Below are 18,328 nucleotides of genomic sequence, written 5' to 3' on the forward strand. Positions count from 1 at the left end.
CACACTGACATCCTCTCTATCTGCTGTCTTCTTCGTCTCTCCCCCCGCCCAGAGCTGCTGTTATCTTTTATAAGATATATTACGTATAACATGTTTACAATTATTCCCCAATACCTACTACCTATGTTGCCAAGTGTTTTTCTACTCTAAACCAATCTGTAAGTGCCAACATCACCAAGAACATGGAGGTAAGGAAAAAGAAGGAGGAAGAACAGGATCAGCCCACTTTCCTCCATCTTAGAACTTCTGACCCCCATGTACAAAGTGAAAACCCCCCTGTACATGTGCTAAAACCCCCCTGTACAATACTAAAAAAAAATTTCCCCTCTACTTTGTAATTATTTTTACTATACTATCTAACCTTTTGTGACTGCTTGTTGTTATAAGTTGAGGCGAATAATTTGATTCAGCCTTTTAAGATCAATTAATAATTTTATTAATTACAGCAAGCGATAGCAAGCAAAACAGCGCTGGGTTCAGCTGGGAGCCTGGCTCCGCCAAAAGCTGACAACCTTTCCTTCTCTTCAGTCCCTTTTTATCTTACATGAGTGGGGGTGGTGAGTCTCCTTCCACCGTGGTTATCAGTTCCAGCACAATGGGTTTCACAAGTGGGGGTGGTGAGTCTCCTTCCACAGCGGTTATCAGTTTTCAACAATGGGTTTCCACTGCGGTTATCAGTTCCAGGCAGTCCTGCAAAATCTTTCACAATCTTTGTTTGTGGTTACCAGTCAAGCCTGCAAATTCCATGTCCCGACTTCCCCCCCTTTTATCCTAATTTCATACTTTTGATGAACAAACAAGTCAATGCAGTTTCTCACATTGTTCCACCTCCAAAGTTGGCAATTCATTCCATGGCTCAAACTCAAAATCACAGCTGTTTTTCAGCTGTCTGCCAGGGTCTAGAATGCTTCTGACCAAGGCCTGGAACCTCTAAAAATGTCTGAGAGACATTTTGAGTTCCCACACATTATGTTAAACATTTTTGACTTTTAAAGTTAATATCTGTCCAATTTCATCCCAAAATGAGATTGAATTCATTTACTGCACAGTAAAATTTGGTATTTCTTTTGTTAGGCAGCATACAAAATGCAGTAGAAGCTAATTTGGGAATGCAACATTGGTTAAAATATTGTTAAGGTGTTTTAATGTGCTCTTTTGTTCCACCTATACTTTTGCACTCGTTTTTCTTAATCGTATCAGTGGACTCTCCACCACCAGACTCTTAACACTGCACAAATTCTCTGAAATGAAAAGGGTCTATGCCTTTATTAGTGTTCAGCTCTTTATTGAAAAGTGAGCTCGGCAGGGGGGTGGTGTAGCTTCTTCCGGTAGCCGAAGGGTGAGAAGGCGTGCAGAATCTGTCCCTGGAGTCTCTGGCACACTGGTAGCCGGAGGTGAAGACGTGTCCAGTCTGTATCTGAAGTCCCAATCAGCAGAGCGTCCTCTCTCCTTTCCTCCTGGCACACTGGTAGCCAAAGGGTGGGGGGATGTGCAGAGCGTGTTGCCAAGGTCCAGCAGCAGCTATCCCACTCCTTCCCTCCTGGTAACACCAGGAGGAGTGTCTCTTTTCCTTGTGCCTGCTTCCCACAGCCCAGTCCAATCTGGTCCTCTGCAGATTATGGTGACAGGTCAAACACAGACTAGGGATGGGGTTCCTTTTTCCCCAACCAGCACACCCATCCAGCCCCCTCCACTGTGCCCATCTTTTCCATTTAGGGGTGTGTTTCATCCCCAAAACCCCCTCCCATGATTCCATTGGATTATTTTGCATGCCAGTCCTAGTTTGTGTGGGGGTGTAGGTGATTCCCAGGAGCGATTATCTAATTAACATTTCAATGTCAGTACTTAGTTCGAGCCAAGTGTCCCAGCCAGGCTATTTTGTTCATAACAGTCCTCCCTGTCACTCAAAGCCTTTAAAGGCAGCTGAAGCAACAGGGTAGTTGACTTTCCCAAAGAGCTTTTGAGATCCCTTACATAAAGGCTCCAGCTCCTTGCGTGGGCTTTTAGTAACCCATGTTGGGGGCCAACTGATGCTCCTACTCTCTCAGCCCCTAAACTATTAAACTTGCCCAGAGATAGGAGGCCTTGAGGGGAGGAACATCAGGAGATGGGAAAAGATTCAGAAGAGTCTCTAACCCTGATGTGGTTGTCCAGTTTCTTTATTCCATGAGATCAGGGGGGAAAGAGAGGGGGAAAGAGAGCGAACAGGAAGGGTTATGGGCTTATCTAGGCTCTGGACAGGGAAGGCTTCTCTGGCTCTCCGCCAACCCTTTCAGGGCAGGAAGGAGGGGATGCTCTTATCTGATCAGAGTCACAGGGGTCCCTGGAAATGGGGAAAAGCATAGCCCGAGCGCACTGTAACAAGGCAGGTTGTTCTTCACTTTCTTCCTTCTTCTTCATGGGTTTGGGTGATGTTTTGTATTTGGACAGAATTGAGGGCTTTGAGAAATCAGTTATTGGGTTAAAAGGGAAAATAATCTAGGTGTCATTTCTTAATTGGATAGTTTAGTCTTAAAAACCTTGTAACGAGAGATAGTCATTTTGTGCCTTGCTAATGAAAGACTGCAGAATTCACATCTGTGAGGCTGTTGCACTGATAAGAAATAATAAACACCTGAGTCCAAATATGAAACCATCTCAAGTACCTTCAATCCCGACCTCGACAGAGGTAGAAAAAACAAGCAGAGAACCCACATTATATTTATATATTTAATATTTGCAAATATTAAAATGAATACTATATTTCATGTTTTGACGCTGGCACAATGCGTCCCCATGAAAGTACACCTTTCCAAATAAGTGCTGTGAGATGTGATCAGGAAGAGAGCAGAGCAGGCCCAATTTAGAAATAAAGGAAAAAAGAACTTTATTAAACTAATACTATAATAAAAGAAAAAAACCCACACACTAAATCCAAAATGAAAACCTTCCAAAACATTCCTCCTCCCCTCACCCCAACTCCATTAAACCACAGTGAGAAACAACTTGGACCCTCAATCAAGTCATCACCCTTCAAAATAAACAATATTCAGTCCATCAAGGGAGAGAGGAGTCTGTTTTGCACCATAGACCCCCAGATTTTGGCACCAAACGTGAGGCTCAAGGGCATTGAGAGGGAAAAAGGATTCACAGTTCTTAAGTAATCTAATTTATTTTGTGTTTGCTGATATAGAAACATCTTTAAGTTTCACCATGTGGTCTAGTTTACCCTGGTTTGGGTGACACGTGGTTGTGGCTGTATTTTTCCCATTTTCAGGCCCTTATCTAGACATGGGTCCCATAACTAAGGTTACTGTGGCTGTTATCCAGTTTGGCTTATGGGTTAATAAGGTGAGGAATTCATGGATCTTTAACTTCCTCTGGAAGGCAGGTACATTGATTCAGAGCTATCACACACTAACTGTATGGTTTATGGTTTACTTTAATAATGGTACCTACTGTGAGGAAATGACACCGGGAGACATTTTCTCCCAACCTTTTAACAATCTTTTTGGGTCTGCTCCACCAGTTTTCGAAGGGTTAAGATCCATTATAAATGCTAATATCATACAATGGGTGGCGTTGCTGATATGCCTGTTAAGCCTGTTATATTTAGCACACAGACATAAGGGAAGATTAACCTGGATAACTACCCTCACACCTACACCAGAGACTGCGGATGCTGCTGCTTCAGCGCCTGACCATGCCCCACAGCCCGCTTCAGAAATTAACCATACAGATTGGGTGAGAGTTCTGGTTAAGGAGATACACAAGATGTTGAAGGAGTACATTTCCCCAGCTGGTGAGAAACCCTCCCTTTGCCTTGAAGAGGGACAGTCTAATAGTACAGCTGTGGAACCCACAAATGTTACAATTGTCCAGGTTCCAGCTTAACCACAAAGGCAGTCACAGCCAGCAGCAGTTGCCCTGGTAGAAACAAGGAGGTCTAAGATGAAAGCAGAGCACCCAGATAGGGATAGGAATGGAGGAACCTCACAACCCACAGGGGAGCCAGAGGTTGCGATCATCACTGAGTCCCTGATGTACGAAAGTCTCCATAATCTGCACAAAGACATTGTGCGACGAGAGCGTGAGGCTTATACTACCTGGTTATTCTGGGTCTGGGACCTTATGGGTACAGGCGTGCAGCTGGACGGTGGTGAGGCAAGGAACTTGGGACCCTTGACCCAGGACTCAGGTATGAATCAGATTTTCTTAAGGGAGACAGTGTCCCTTTCTCTCTGGGAGTGGCTTTTAATGAGTGTCAGAGAGAGGTTTGTCCACAGGGAGAGAATGCAGGAGCACCGTCATAGAATGCACTGGAAGACCCTTGAGGAAGGGATCCAACAGCTGAGGGAAGTGGCAGCATTGGAGGCACTCTTTGGGAGGGATGGACAGTATAATAATGACCCCGACAAGGTTAGGTGCACAGGGCAAAAGAAGCTAGGGACTTATAATATGAGGGAAACTAGACTGGACAAATGCAGGTTGAACCAATATGGTTAAAGCTACGTTCTCCGTTTATTGTCTATAAGATGGCAGTTTATATACACTTCAATATAGTTTACAAATTGTGAGCACACTATCATTGATCAGCAAACATTGTTTACATTTGCCTTAAGGTGGCTAGATTTTCACACTGCAACTCTACGGTAACTCACACTCAAATAGTTCATTACTTTGTGGTCACCTTAACATAATTTCTAACTGCAGCACAACTATTTCCTTACTGTGTCAAAGGCTTCCAGGCCCCACCAAGGCTGCTTATCAGAGGCCTAGTCTGAGGGTAGCTCAACCCTTCACTCTAAATATAAATCATGTCCCGTCTCTCTCAGAAATAGTGTAATAGGCAAATGCTGTGGAGTCTAGCAAATCTTGGGCCATCTCAATACACACTTTCATTTCAAATATTAATGCTGACACTAACCTAGAGACAGTGGGCTCTGTTGCCAAAAAACTTAGGAATTATGAGAGTATGATTAATGGCCCAATGCAGGCTCATATCTCAGCTGTGATTAAGGAGTTCAAAGAGGAGATGAGGGAGGAGATGAGGAAGGTTAATGCAGCACCCGTGCGAGTCACAGGCCCCAAAGTCAGAGCCCAACATTCCCCAGCTAGAGAGAGAGAGTACACCCCAAGGGCTAATCTGTGGTTCTTCCTGCGTGACCATGGGGAAGACATGGGGAGGTGGGATGGGAAACCCACTTCTGTCCCGGTAGCACAGGTGCATCAACTCAAGGAGGGAAACTCTAACCGGGGGAGTTCCACCAAAGTGAAGGTAGCCTCAACCTCCCGTGACCAAGCTTGTGGGTACGATCTGTCAGACCCCCTTGAAGGGACCTCTAGTATGTATGCCCAGGAAAGGAATGATAACCAGTGTTAGAGGGGCCCTGTCTCTAGCCAGGGAGAGGCACGGGAAAACCAAGTCTTCTGGATGGTGTGGATCCGACGGCCTGGCACATCACAGCTACAAAAATATGATGCTTTAGTTGATACTGGTGCACAGTGTACTCTGATACCATCGGGACATGTGGGGGCGGAGCCTGTTTCCATTGCTGGTGTGACAGGGAGATCACAACAATTGACCCTGGTGGAAGCCGAGGTGAGCCTGACTGGGAAGGAGTGGAAGAAACATCCTATAGTGACTGGCCCAGATGCTCCGTGTATCCTAGGCATAGACTTCCTCCGGAATGGATATTACAAAGACCCAAAGGGACTCAGGTGGGCTTTTGGAATAGCTGCTGTAGGGGTAGAGGACATTAAGCAATTAAACACCTTGCCTGGTGTTACAGTGTGCTTGGGCTATGCTTTTCCCCCTTTTCCAGAGACCCCTGTGACTGGGATTTGATAAGCTTAGTCCCCTCTTTCCTACTCCGATGGGGTTGGCGGAGAGCCAGAAAGCCCTCACTCTCCAGAGCCTAGATAAGGACACGTTCCTTCCTGTTCGCTCTCTCTTTTCCCCCTCATCTCATGGAGTAAAGAGCTGGACAACTACATTGGGGAATTGGAGCCTCTTTTGAATCTTTGCCCAGGTCCTGACCGCCTTCCCTCAAGGCCCCCGTATATCTGGGCTAGCCTGGTGATTTGGGGGCTGCAAGGGATAGGTGCGTCAGCCTGGACTGTCAGAAAACCCGTCTTCAGCAGGACTCCTAAGGGTGGAAGAGCAATGCGTGCCAATTGCAACCTCGACAGCGCACCGCCGGCAGTATCGGATGGATCGATATGCCGTGATCCCCATCCACAGAATGATCGAAGAGCTGGAGAGCCAAGGGGTGGTCAGCAAAACCCACTCACCCTTCAACAGCCCCATCTGTCCTGTGCACAAATCTGACAGAGGATGGAGACTGAATGTGGACTATTGTGGCTTCGCCATCAAGAAGAGCAAAGTCAAGGGACCTGCCCGAGAGATCCAGTTCCTGGGAGTGAAATGGCAAGACGGACGGCACCAGATTCCCACTGAGGTCATCAACAAGATCACAGCTATGTCCCCACCAACCAGCAAAAAGGAAACACAAGCTTTCCTGGGTGCCATAGGTTTCTGGAGAATGCACATTCCTGAGTATAGCCAGATTGTGAGCCCTCTTTACCTGGTCACCCGCAAGAAGAACGATTTCCACTGGGACCCTGAGCAGCAACAAGCCTTCACCCAGATCAAGCAGGAGATCACTCATGGTGTAGCCCTTGGCCCAGTCAGGACAGGACCAGAGGTCAAGAATGTGCTCTACTCTGCAGCCGGGAACAATGGTTTTTCCTGGAGCCTTTGGCAGAAGGTGCCTGGTGAGACTCAAACCCGACCATTGGGATTCTGGAGCCGAAGTTACAGAGGGTCCTGTCGTGATTTGACACAGAAAAATAATTTTTCCAGAAGGAAGAGGTCAATTTGGATATTGACCAATTGAAGGTAGACACGCCTCTGAGAACACAGAGGGGTTAAAAGCAGAATTCCCAGGAGAACTTGCTTTTTTTTTGTTCCGGTCAGCGTGCAGTGCAGGACTCTCCCCTGCCTGGCTCTTGGCTGGGTGGGGGAGGGGAAGCCCCGTGGCGTGACTGAAGTAAGCTGAAGGGTGGAAGGACTGGAACCAGTCTGGCCCCGTGCAGATGAAAGGGTGGAGGAAATTTAAGATGTCTCCTTTCCCCCCCCCCTCCACAGTTTCTCTCCCAAGAGGAAGAGACACCAGCAGTTTCGTCAGCAGTTTCACCGTGGGAAAGGAAGAGCTGGGGGGGGCCGCAAGGTGCCCAGTCATGTGGGAGCCGCTGGAGTCTGGGCATCGAGCTATCCAGGGAGTTTGGAGTTTTAACCCTTCCTTGAGAAATGAAAGCTTTGTGAATTTTTTCTTTCCCCTCCTCAGTTTGAAAGAGAGGAAGAGTGACGCCTTGGACCCTGGGATGTTAGAAGGAGGAATTCTAGATGGGAGGGGGACAAGGAGTGGCTTTTGGCTGGACTTTTCCGTGTTAACCACAAACTGAACCAATCTTCTCCTTCAAGAGAGACTGTATTTTGGGAGAATGACAGTGAGTCAAGAGACCTGCTTCAGCTGGGAAAAGACAGAAGTAGAGTGAACAGAGAAAAAGTTAGGGAGTTTGTGGTGGTGCCCCCTGTCCTCAAAAGAAAGAGAAGAGAAGATCTCTGTTCTTGGACCCTCGGCCCCAGGGGAAAATGGGAAAATGGGGGGGACTGTAGTCCCAAAAAATGAAAACCTGAACTGTTGTCTTCTCCCCTCTTGGCAGGACATCCTTGAAAAGAAAAATCATAAAGCAGTCTGTCCATCCATGCATTGGTAGTGAGAGCACTGTACATAGAAAGGAAAAGGGTCACCATGGCAAACTTTTCTCCGGGCAGTGCCATGTGTGACATGGAAACATAGGATGTTCCAGCTGTGTTTCTTTATGGGTCTATAGCACAGGAGAGACTCTGTTCCCTCGATGGGCTGAGTATTGATTGTTTAAAGGGTGGAAACCTGATTGGGGTCCAGATTGTGTCTCACTGTGGTTTGTTGGAGTTGAGTGGTGGGGGGAGGAATGTTTTGCAATGTTTTCATTTGGTCTTTGTGTGATTTTTTTTTCCTTTTTATTTTCTTTTTTTCTTTTGTAATAGTACCTTAATAAAGTTTTTTTTTCTGTTATTAAGCTTAGGCCTGCTTTGCTCTGTTCTCGATTCCACTTCACAACATTCAATAGAAAAATTACATTTTCATGGAAGCACTAGCATTGTGCCAGTGTCAAACCATGACAGATCCGAAGCCAACTACACCCCAACAGAGAAGGAAATCTTGGCTGCCTACAAAGGAGTTCAAGCTGCCTCGGAGGTGATTGGCATGGAAGCACAACTCCTCCTGGCACCCCAACTCCTGGTGCTGGGGTGGATGTTCAAAGGAAAGGTTCCCTCTACCCACCATACCACTGACACCACATGGAGCAAATGGATTGCCTTCATCACCCATGCATCCGTTTTGCAAACCTGAATCACCCTGGGATTTTGGAGATAATTACAAACTGGCCGGAAGGTGAAAACTTTGGTCTCACTGACAACGAGGAGCAGGTACAAGAGACAAGTGGTGAAGAAGCTCCACCATATAACCAACTACCAGCAGAGAAAACACACTACGCTCTTTTCACTGATGGTTCCTGTCGCATTGTAGGGATGAACCGGAAGTGGAAAGCAGCTGTATGGAGCCCCACATGACAAGTTGTACAAGCTACCTAAGGAGAAGGTGGATCAAGCCTGCTCGCTGAACTCAAGGCCGTTCATCTGGCCTTGGACATTGCTGAAAGGGAGAAGTGGCCAAAGCTCTACCTTTATACCGATTCCTGGATGGTAGCCAATGCTCTGTGGGGCTGGCTGGGAAGGTGGAGAAAGGCCAACTGGCAACGTAGAGGAAAGCCAATATGGGCTGCTGATATATGGAAAGACATTGCCTCTCGGGTGGAGAAGCTAACGGTGAAAGTCCGTCATGCAGATGCCCATGTCCCCAAAAGTTGGGTGTCATGGTTTGACATGGAAAAAGAATTTTCTTGGAAGGAAGAGGTCAATCCAGTCAGGGGTCAGGGTTCGAGATTGACACTTGGTGTGACCAATTGAAGGTGGACACACCTATGAGAACACAGAGGGATTAAAAGCAGAATTCCCAGGAGAACTCGCTCTCTTTTTTTCTGGTCATTGGAGAGAGCAGACTCTCCCCCGCCGAGCCACAGGCTGGGTGGGGGAGGGGAAGCCATGCGGCCTGGAGAGGTAGGCCAGGTGGTGAATAGTGTGGAACCGAGCCAGGTCCTGCAGATGGAAGGGTGGAGAAAGTCTGAGATGTCATTGTCTGTGAGAAGGGGTCACGCTCCAGCACGGTGTGGGTGGAGGGAGGCAGAGATCTCTGAAGCTTGCTCTTGGGGAAAGAGGTTTATTGGGGGTGCAGGAAGGTCCGAGCCTCCTGCTGTCAGGCATAGCACGTGGCCGGGCTTAAGAGGACGGGGGACGGGAGAGATAAACGGTAGGAGAGGGGAAGCCCCAGGGGGGAGGAAGTCCACGAGGGGGAAGGGTCCATGAGGGGGAAGGGTCCAAGAGGGGGGAGAGGTTCCAAGGGGGGAAGAAGTTCAAGAGACCGCATGGCCCCTCGGAGCCCACTTATCAGGGGCTCCCAGGTGGGCCGGGACAAGGCATGGGCCAATGGGGTTACAGACTCTGATGTTTTAGGGGCAGGTACAGAGGTGTGGGATGAGCCACATATATTTTGGGGGGTGGGATGGAACAGTCCATTGCACTCCAGGATTCATCCGAGGGCAGAAGTGACATCCGGCTAGCTGAGAGAACAATCATATCTATCTAACATCTGCAACAATTGTCGTCCCCCCCCGCCAGACTAGAGGGAAAGAGATAGAGAGCCTGAATGCAGATGGAAGTTTGGTGGCTGAGAAGAAGGACAAGCGGGGGAGAAGGTGCCCAGCATACGAGATGGAGATCTGGGCCGATATTTCAGCCGTCCAGGGAGTGCGTGACTTTTAACCCTTTCCTGGGAAATGAAGGCTTTGTGAAATATTGCTCCTCCTCAATTTGAAGGAAAGAGAGACAGCCTGGGACCTGAGATGTTAGGGAAAGAAGGTTGGGGGAAGATGATTGAGTGGCTTTTGACTGGACTTTTGTTGTTAGCCATAGACTGAACCAATTTCTCCTGCAAGAGAAACTGCATTTTAGGGGGATGCATGGTGAGCCAAAAGACCTGCTTCAGCAAATACCAGTTTGGGAATGAACAGAGAAGTTGAGGAGGTTGTGATGCCCTCTTTCTTCAAGAAGATGAAGATCTCTGTTTTCACCCTTGGCCCCAGGGGTGGAAGAAAATGGGGGGGACTGTGTCCCCAAAATGAGACACTGGACTGTTCTTCCTTTTGGTCTTTGGTAGAGCATCCTTAAAGGAGCCCTATGAGCAGTCTGTCCATGCATGGTGGTGATAGCACTGTGACGTGGAGAGTGTCACACTGGCAGATTTTCTCTGGGCGGTGCCATGTGTGGCATGGAAACACAAGAAATGGCAATTGTGTTTCCTGGGGGTCTATGGTGCGAGGGAGACTCCTCTCTCCCTTGAAGGACTTAGTATAGATTATATTGAAGGGTGAATACTTGATTAAGGGTCCAAGTTGTGTCTCACTGTGGTTTGTTGGAGTTGGGTGGGTGGGAGGAGGAATGTTTTGAAAGGATTTCATTTTGGATTTCGTGTGTGGTTTTCTTTCTTTTTCCTTTCATAGTAGTATAGTAGTAGTAGCTTAATAACATTTTTTTTCCTTTGTTATTAAGCTCGGGCTTGCTCTGCTCTGTTCTCAATCGCATTTCACAGCATTCAATTGAGAGGCTGCATTTTCATGGGGGCACTGGCATTGTGCCAGTGTCCAACCATGATATCGGGCTAATGAGGAGCCCCAGAACAACGAGCAAGTAGATCAGGCAGCAAGAATAGAGGTGTCAAAGATAGACTTATATTGGCACCATAAGGGGAAGTTGTTCCTGGCTCATGATGCCTCAGGTCATCAGGGCAGAGATGCCACTTACAAGTGGGCATGAGACTGAGGGGTGGATTTAACCATGGACAGTATTTCTCAGGTTATCCATGACTGTGAGATGTGTGCTGCCATCAAACAGTCCAAGAGGGTGAAGCCCATATGGTATGGTGGACGGTGGTCCAAGTACAAGTATGGGGAAGCCTGGCAGATTGACTACATCACACTGCCTCGGACATGCCAAGGCAAGTGCTATGTGCTGAGCATGGTGGAAACCACCACTGGATGGCTGGAGACCTACCCTGTGCCTCATGCCACTGCCGGGAACACCATCTTAGGCCTGCTAAAGCAAGTCCTGTGGAGACACGGCACACCTGAGAGAACTGAGTTTGACAACGGCACCCATTTCAAGAACAGCCTTATCAAGACCTGGGCCAGAGAACATGGTAACGAATAGATATATCATATTCCCTATCATGCTCCAGCTGCCAGCAAAGTTAAGAGGTGCAATAGACTACTTAAAACTACCCTGAAGGCACTTGGTGGGGGAACCTTTAGGAATTGGGAATTGAACTCAGCAAAAGCAACCTGGATGATCAACACCCGAGGGTCCATCAATCGAGCTGGTCCTGCCCAGTCAGAACCTTGCACACAGTAGATGGAGATAAAGTCCCTGTGGTACATATGAAAGGTATTTTAGGAAAATCTGTCTGGATTAATCCCACCTCAGGCAAAGACAAACCCATCAGTTGGATTGTTTTTGCTCAAGGACCTGGTTACACTTAGTGGGTAATGCATAAAGATGGGGAAACCCATTGTGTACCACAGGGAAACCTAGTCTTAAGTGAAAACTGGGTGTAAGATTTCATTGTGATGCAGATAGAAATAGAATAAGGGGTGGATAATGTCCTGGCTTGTAAGATAAGCATGTATTTTATTTGCCATTTGTTGGAGGTGGGGCAGGTATCTTCTGTTAAGTTGGGCAGTTTTCTGATCTCTTCCAAGAACAATGTCTCCCTCTGGGGAGATATCTTCTGTTACTGAGCCATTGAATGGATCACTGCATGACTGGCAGTTACATCATCCCATTGTGAGATGTGCCACCCAGAGGGAGGAGCCAAGCATTCCTACCTGCATAAAATCATCATTTTTTGGGACATCAGGGCAGCCTCTTTGCTGGGTTCCCAGAGGAGCAGCTTCTTCTCTGCTGGATTCCCAGAGGAAGACCAGGCCCATCTACTCCATCACCAGATCTTCAGAGAAAAATACACCCTTCTACAGGATCACCTCTTCAGCAGCATTTCATCTGCCCCTTCAGGAGGAGCAGCCACCATTTAACTGGACTGTTACCAACACCCTGACTCCTCAGGGTGTCAAGTTTTTTACTCTATCAGTAGTTTTGTTTGTACTAAATACATTTTTTTTCATTTAGTTTTTTTTTTCTTCCTAATAAAGCACTGTTATTCCCATTTCCATATCATTGCCTGAGAGCCTATTAATTTTGAAATTGTGGTAATCCGGAGGGAGGGGGTTTACCTTTTCCATTTCATGGGAGGCTCTTTCCTTCCTTCACAGACTCCTGTCTTTTCAAACCAAGACAGAGAGGAATGTGCTTACCACATATCACCTTTTTCTGTATAAATAAATTAAAAAAAAATAAAATAAAAAACTGCATTTGCTATTCTTCTGCAGGGCCCTTGCAAAGAGAGAGCAAATACATCTCAAGAGGTTCCCTTATCAATTTGCTAGTTACCAATCAGAACCCAAATCAGATGCTGATGTGGAATGTTCAAAGAGATCCTTTACCTGCCAAACACCTTCTTCTATCAAATCTCGAAAACAAAAATACAGCATAAAAACCCAAACAACAATGAAAAGTATGCTCAAGGTTCAAAGCCCAAACAGCTGAGTCTCGGGCAGTGTCCATTGACTGGAGAGGTTGATCTTGACATCCTTATAAATCCTTCTCAATCCTGAAACAAAGAACTGAAGAAAGTCCAACCACCAATTAAAAACCATAGAAACCACCAAATGTGACATCATATAATTATCAAACACCAGAACACTGAATGTCATCCCAGAGACTGCAACAGATGACAAAACTCAAATTAGCAGAGCTGGAAATCATCTCCAGATCATGATTTTCCAAACTCCCCTGATTTTGATGCAAAAGCCTCTGGGCTGATTGTCAACCATGGAAGCATACCTTTCCCGTGAAAAAATACATCACGAAATTCAAAAGAACTGAGAAAATCTCTGGAATGCCATGGCCAAAGCTCTTAAATCAACCACCTTTTTTGTTTTTTGTCTTTTCAACCACCTCTATTTAATTAATCTTAAAACTAATTTTAATGAATTTTTTTTCTTTTCTTCTTGGAATCAGAATTCCCAGCAGCAGCAGGTTTTAGGACCCTGATGTGCTGGGCAGGACGGTGGACGAAGTCTGGGTGGGCGTAACAAGGATCCCAAACCCGGCGGTGGGGGGCACGGGGACTCTGGAGGCCGGGTCAAGGAACTCAAGCCCAGCCGGCCGGGCAGGGTCCCAGGCTTTGGTGGGCGGCCCAAGCGGCCCAAGCCCGGCCAGCGGGGTGGGGTCTTCATCCTCACAGCATTCCCAGAACTCGTCCCCCCCGTCCCCCAAAACACGAGCAGGAGAGGCAAGGGGCCCCGAGCTGACTGGAGGTGGCGGGGGCTGCTCCAGCGCAGAGCCAGGCTGCTACTGCTGCTCTCTGCTGTTGCTTAGAAACCCGGCGAAAGCCACGGGAGGCGGCGAGGCAGCCGAAAGCGGCGAAGCAGGCTCCGCGAGCAGCGAGGCGGGCTGGGGGGGTCTTCTCCAGCATCACAGTTCGCATCGGAATTATCCAGCATGTATTTATCCAATGCTCTTTCCCTAGAGTACCAGAGGCTTTCCATGCACATTCATTCCAAGGGGGTTTTAGCACAAGTGGTACCAGCCCTGTAGTAAGGGATGTCCACCAGAACAGGTTGGCCAGGGTAATGTGCTAGATTATCAGGATCATTTGGTGCACAGCATAGAAGTCAGTGTAGATAGAGACAAGAGAGGTGTTCTGTACCTTACGTTGGAAAACACTCCAAACAGCTATCAGCTCCCCAACCCGAGCACTGCCTTCTCCCTCAGTAATAATTAGTTCAGTGAACCAAGAACTTGCCGATTGTTTGGGGGAAAAAAGAGGGGCCATTTTGATTACAGAGGCAGGTGTGTCCTGGCTGCTATCCAAGCTCTCAGTTTCTCGTATTGCCAAATTTTTCACAACTCCGTCTGTTATTGAGAAAAAGTGACAGTAATGTTCAATCTGAGCATACCACTTTCTTACCGAGGCCCTCTAAGCCATCCCATCAGGAGGGAGGGTCCCAGTAGTGACTGTCTTAATATCATTGAAAGGGCTTCTCAATACAATTGGTAGTTGTAGTGCAAGTCTTTCCACTTCAATGAGAGCCAGGCTGACCACAAACAATCCCTTCTCCCAGGTAGTATACCTTTTCTCAGCATCTCTGAAATCACGGGAATCACTGCTCGGATTTTGAGGAAAATACTGAGAAAGAGATGACTCACTGCCTGGATTTTGAGAGAGAAACTGGGAGAATGTTAATTTTGGGTCACAGACTGAGTTCTGAGAGGAAAGCTGTGATATGGTTAGTTTTTGTCCACTGCCCCTGTTTTGCAGGAGGGACGGTGAGAAAGTTGTTTCCTTACCCGTGTTTGGGAGAGGAAGGAGAGGCTGAGGGAGAGTTGGTTCCCTGCCCATGTTCTGAGGAAGAGTGGGTGCACTAGGGTGTGTACTGGGTTGAACCGATGGATTTGATTTTCGATAGCGCAAATTAGTTATTATTTTCTGTAATTTATCAAGGGGCAGACCATCCATCACTTCTCTGGGGACCCCCTTTTGGACTCCCAGTGACCACCAATGCTTGCGGTTAGGGTTCTGTTTTCCCTTTTCTGGATTTTTGCTGTAAGGAGTCCCAATAGACCGAATTCCTTTTCTTTTCTCTGATTTTTCTGGTTTCTCTTCCGGGGTTTTTACAGGTCCATATTTTCTACAATAATTGATCAAATCCTCTGCAACTTCACCCCATGTCCAAATTTTATGATTACTGCCAGGTGAACTGGTTTGTGAATTTACAGCTTGGAAAGAAGAATAGGATGAAGTAAAACCAGGATCAGTAGATCCAGTGAGATCAGTGGGGCTACCAAGAAATCTATCTAGTCTTTCTGCAGGGCTTAATGTCATGATAGTTTTCTGTAAGGCTATGGCAGTAGGTTTGAGTGTTTCTGGAAGCCCACGAATTAAAGGAGTCATTAGTTCAGGCTTCACAGGTAATTGCATTGGAGATTCAAAGCCAGGGATTAATTTCTTTTCATGAATCATTTGCAGACAAGCGGCTTTGTGTACACTTTCTAGGAGTTGGTCGAGGGTGCTAACTATAGCTATAGGATCTCCCCTTTCCAAGGGGTTCATTCCCCCAGCCCAAAAAGCCGCGCGCTGTGTCAGGGACCATGAGTCACGTTTATCTCCTGTTGTTAAAAAGACACCATGTCCCCAGTACCCACTGGCTTCTTGTTCAGTTAGTTTAATTTGATCGCCACCAGTGAGGGACATCCGGAAAACATATTCTGTTTCCGATTCATGTGGGAGGCGTCCATATTCTCTTTTAAGCTTAGCCAATTTGATGGCAGTGTATGGTATGTGTTTGGTTGTGATGTGGGGGTCAAGATCATCATCACTGAGATAGTTATATTCTGTTTTAATTAAGGGTCTTAATTGAGAGCAGCAATGTTCCCCACAATTATTTACTGCCTCAAGTTCTTTGTGAGGATAAATTTGGTTAATGTGAGGAGTTTCATTTTCCTCAGGATTTATAGAGGAATCAGCATTATGTGTTTTGCTAACATGTTCCTCTTTTAAGGCAGCTCTTAATGCATAGTTCTCATTTCTCAATGAATGTTTTTCATTCCTTTCTTCATGTAATTGCTTTTGTAAAATTTCAACCAAGTTTTGAAGGGAGTCTATTATTGTTTCTTGCTCACCTCTTCGCTGGAAGCGAGTTTCTACAGCTGCCGTAAGACAAGCTCCCAAAACTGAGCATAAGATGGATTTATTTCTGCCCAGTTTAAATTTTGTATCATGTAAAGAACATATTCTATCAACCACATTATCCAAATTAAACCAATTACTTTGTGCCCATTCTTCTTCTCCCGGAGAAGGTTTGGCATTGTATTTAGCTAGTAAAGCATAAAATTCAACTTTACCCTTATTGTTAAGGTTATCACTCATTTTTTGAAGGGACCAAAAGCACGGCAGGGAGGTACAAACTTAAGTTACTCAAAGCTCACAGACTTCGCTGTGTCGCCCTTCGCTTCCCTGGGTGGGTGAAGAGACAAAATCTGCCTAGGAGGCTCTGCTTAGTTTCTTCAAGTCGTCTCTTCCTTCCCAGACAGTCCAAACACACACATAAAACAACAGTGTCCCGCCTTTTGTACTAAGAGATCTTTTGCAATTTCTGAAGACAGTGTGGGTGCTTTTTCACCTAGGCAATGTGCAGTCTGTGGGAAATTCGAATCTCACCCCTTGCTCTCCAGACCATGCTCAGTCTTTTGGACTGGCAGGCTAGGTGCAGCTGGCAAGAAACGTCCTTCCCCTGCTACAGACTACACAGAACCTGCACCCTTCTGCCTAGACAGAAATCCTGTCCGTGACACCAGTTTTAATGTCACGATCCTCTTATAGCGGGGTGTCGTGATGGTTCGTTAGCCGATCCCAAAGTGCAAAAGACAAACAGCAGTTTAATCACAACAAATGCACCTTTATTAGGGGCCAAAAGAATAAATGCGTTAGTGGGGTCAGAAAAGAAATAAAAAAGGATAAGAGAGAGAGAGAGAGAGACGAGGGGGGATGGGAATAGCTACCAACACAGGCGGAGTCCTCACTGGTCCGGACGATGGGGATCTGTCTTGTTGTGTTGGGGAGAGTCTCTGAAGTCCTACCTAACCCAGGGGTCCAGTTATAGTCCACAGAGGGAAAAGGGGGAACAGCCAGAACAATGAGAGTCCCAGGCTGAACAAACACAATGAAGAATAAGTCCATTGAAGTTACTGGAGAAGAACAGGTCAGGTCATCCTCCCCCCCCACTCTTTGTGGTAGGGGTCTCAGTCTCAGTCCTTGGGGAGAGGGTTCTTGATCTCCGTCTGTCACGGTGGTAGCGAGGCAGATGAGGGGTCTTCAGTGAGAGACCACCAGAGTCACCCCAACAGTTCATTCGGCTTAAAGGTGGAGAGTGAAGCAGGAATTGCAGTAGGCCGCTCCGTGCTGGGTCCGCGCTGGGTCTTCGCCAAGTCCTTGCCAACTCCTTGCCAAGTTCTTGCCGGGCCTCGTTCGGAACAGCCAAAGTAACGGTACAGCGGCTGCATCTGAACTGTTGCCTTCTCCAAGCCGGAACTGCAGAGGGGGAAGGGAGTTCCTGCTCATGGCAATCGGCAGGCAAATGAGTGAGGGTCTTCAGACGGCCTGGCCAGCAGCGAAAACATGACAAGCAACTCCCTGATGAGGAAACTGGACATGGTCAACCTCTCAACACTGCGGGATCCTGCAGGAGTCTTTGAATTAGTGGAACTTGTTAGCAGTGGTACCTATGAGCAGCAGTTTTTCTTCTAGTCAGAGAAGAGGAGGAAGTGAGGACATGTGAGGGAAAAGAACATGGCAACACCAAGGTTAGTGGAAAAGAAAGAAGGGGAGGAGGTGGTCCAAGCGTTGGAGCCAAGATTCTTCTGCAGGCCATAGTCAGGACTATGGTGAAACAAACTGTCCCCTTGTAATGCATGAAGTCCACGGGGGATGCAGAGATCCACTCACATCCTGTGAGAAAAGTGCTCACTCCAAAGCGAGTGGATGCCAGAGAAAGATGTGATCCAATGGGAGACCTGAATAGAGAAAGAGGGCCCCGGCTTCTAGAAAAAGAGAGCGGGAGAGCCCTTGCATCCAAACTAGAGCAGCCTAACCTTAAAAGACTGTACCCTGTGGACAAGTGATCCATGCCACAAGAGTTTTGGGAAGACTGTTTGCCCATGGGAGGGATCCCACAGCATAGCAGAGAAAAGATTCCTCTCCCTGAGTGAAGAGAAAAGGATCTTGAATGACGAACTGACCAAGACTGCCACTCCCCGTCTCCCTGCACTGTTGGTGGGAAAGAGGGAGGGGCTGGGCAGAAAAAAAGGTGGTTTAAAGGCTTATTTTACTACTCATTATCCTCCTCTGACTCTGTTAATAATAAATTTACTTTATACCTTGAAATTTGAACCTATTTTTTCCTTAGAGTGTTTTCTCCCAGTCCTTATCTCAACTCATGAGCCCTTTGT

General features: G+C 47.0%; 1 protein-coding gene across 1 annotated transcript in view; it reads right to left on the reverse strand.

The window, feature by feature from the left end:
• Window positions 1-9,014: 9,014 nt before the first annotated feature.
• The window catches only part of LOC144247686 (uncharacterized), a 43,731-nt gene continuing 34,417 nt past the window's right edge, over window positions 9,015-18,328 (reverse strand). Inside the window, exons 4-6 of the mRNA XM_085571152.1 lie at window positions 15,167-15,732; window positions 14,759-15,100; window positions 9,015-9,070 (exon numbers count right to left, since the gene is read on the reverse strand). Coding sequence (XP_085427278.1) covers window positions 9,015-9,070; window positions 14,759-15,100; window positions 15,167-15,732 — 964 coding nt within the window. The remainder of the gene's footprint in view (window positions 9,071-14,758; window positions 15,101-15,166; window positions 15,733-18,328) is intronic.

This window comes from Lonchura striata, chromosome W, assembly GCF_050655825.1.
Source record: "Lonchura striata isolate lonStrDom1 chromosome W, ASM5065582v1, whole genome shotgun sequence".
NCBI lineage: Eukaryota > Metazoa > Chordata > Aves > Passeriformes > Estrildidae > Lonchura > Lonchura striata.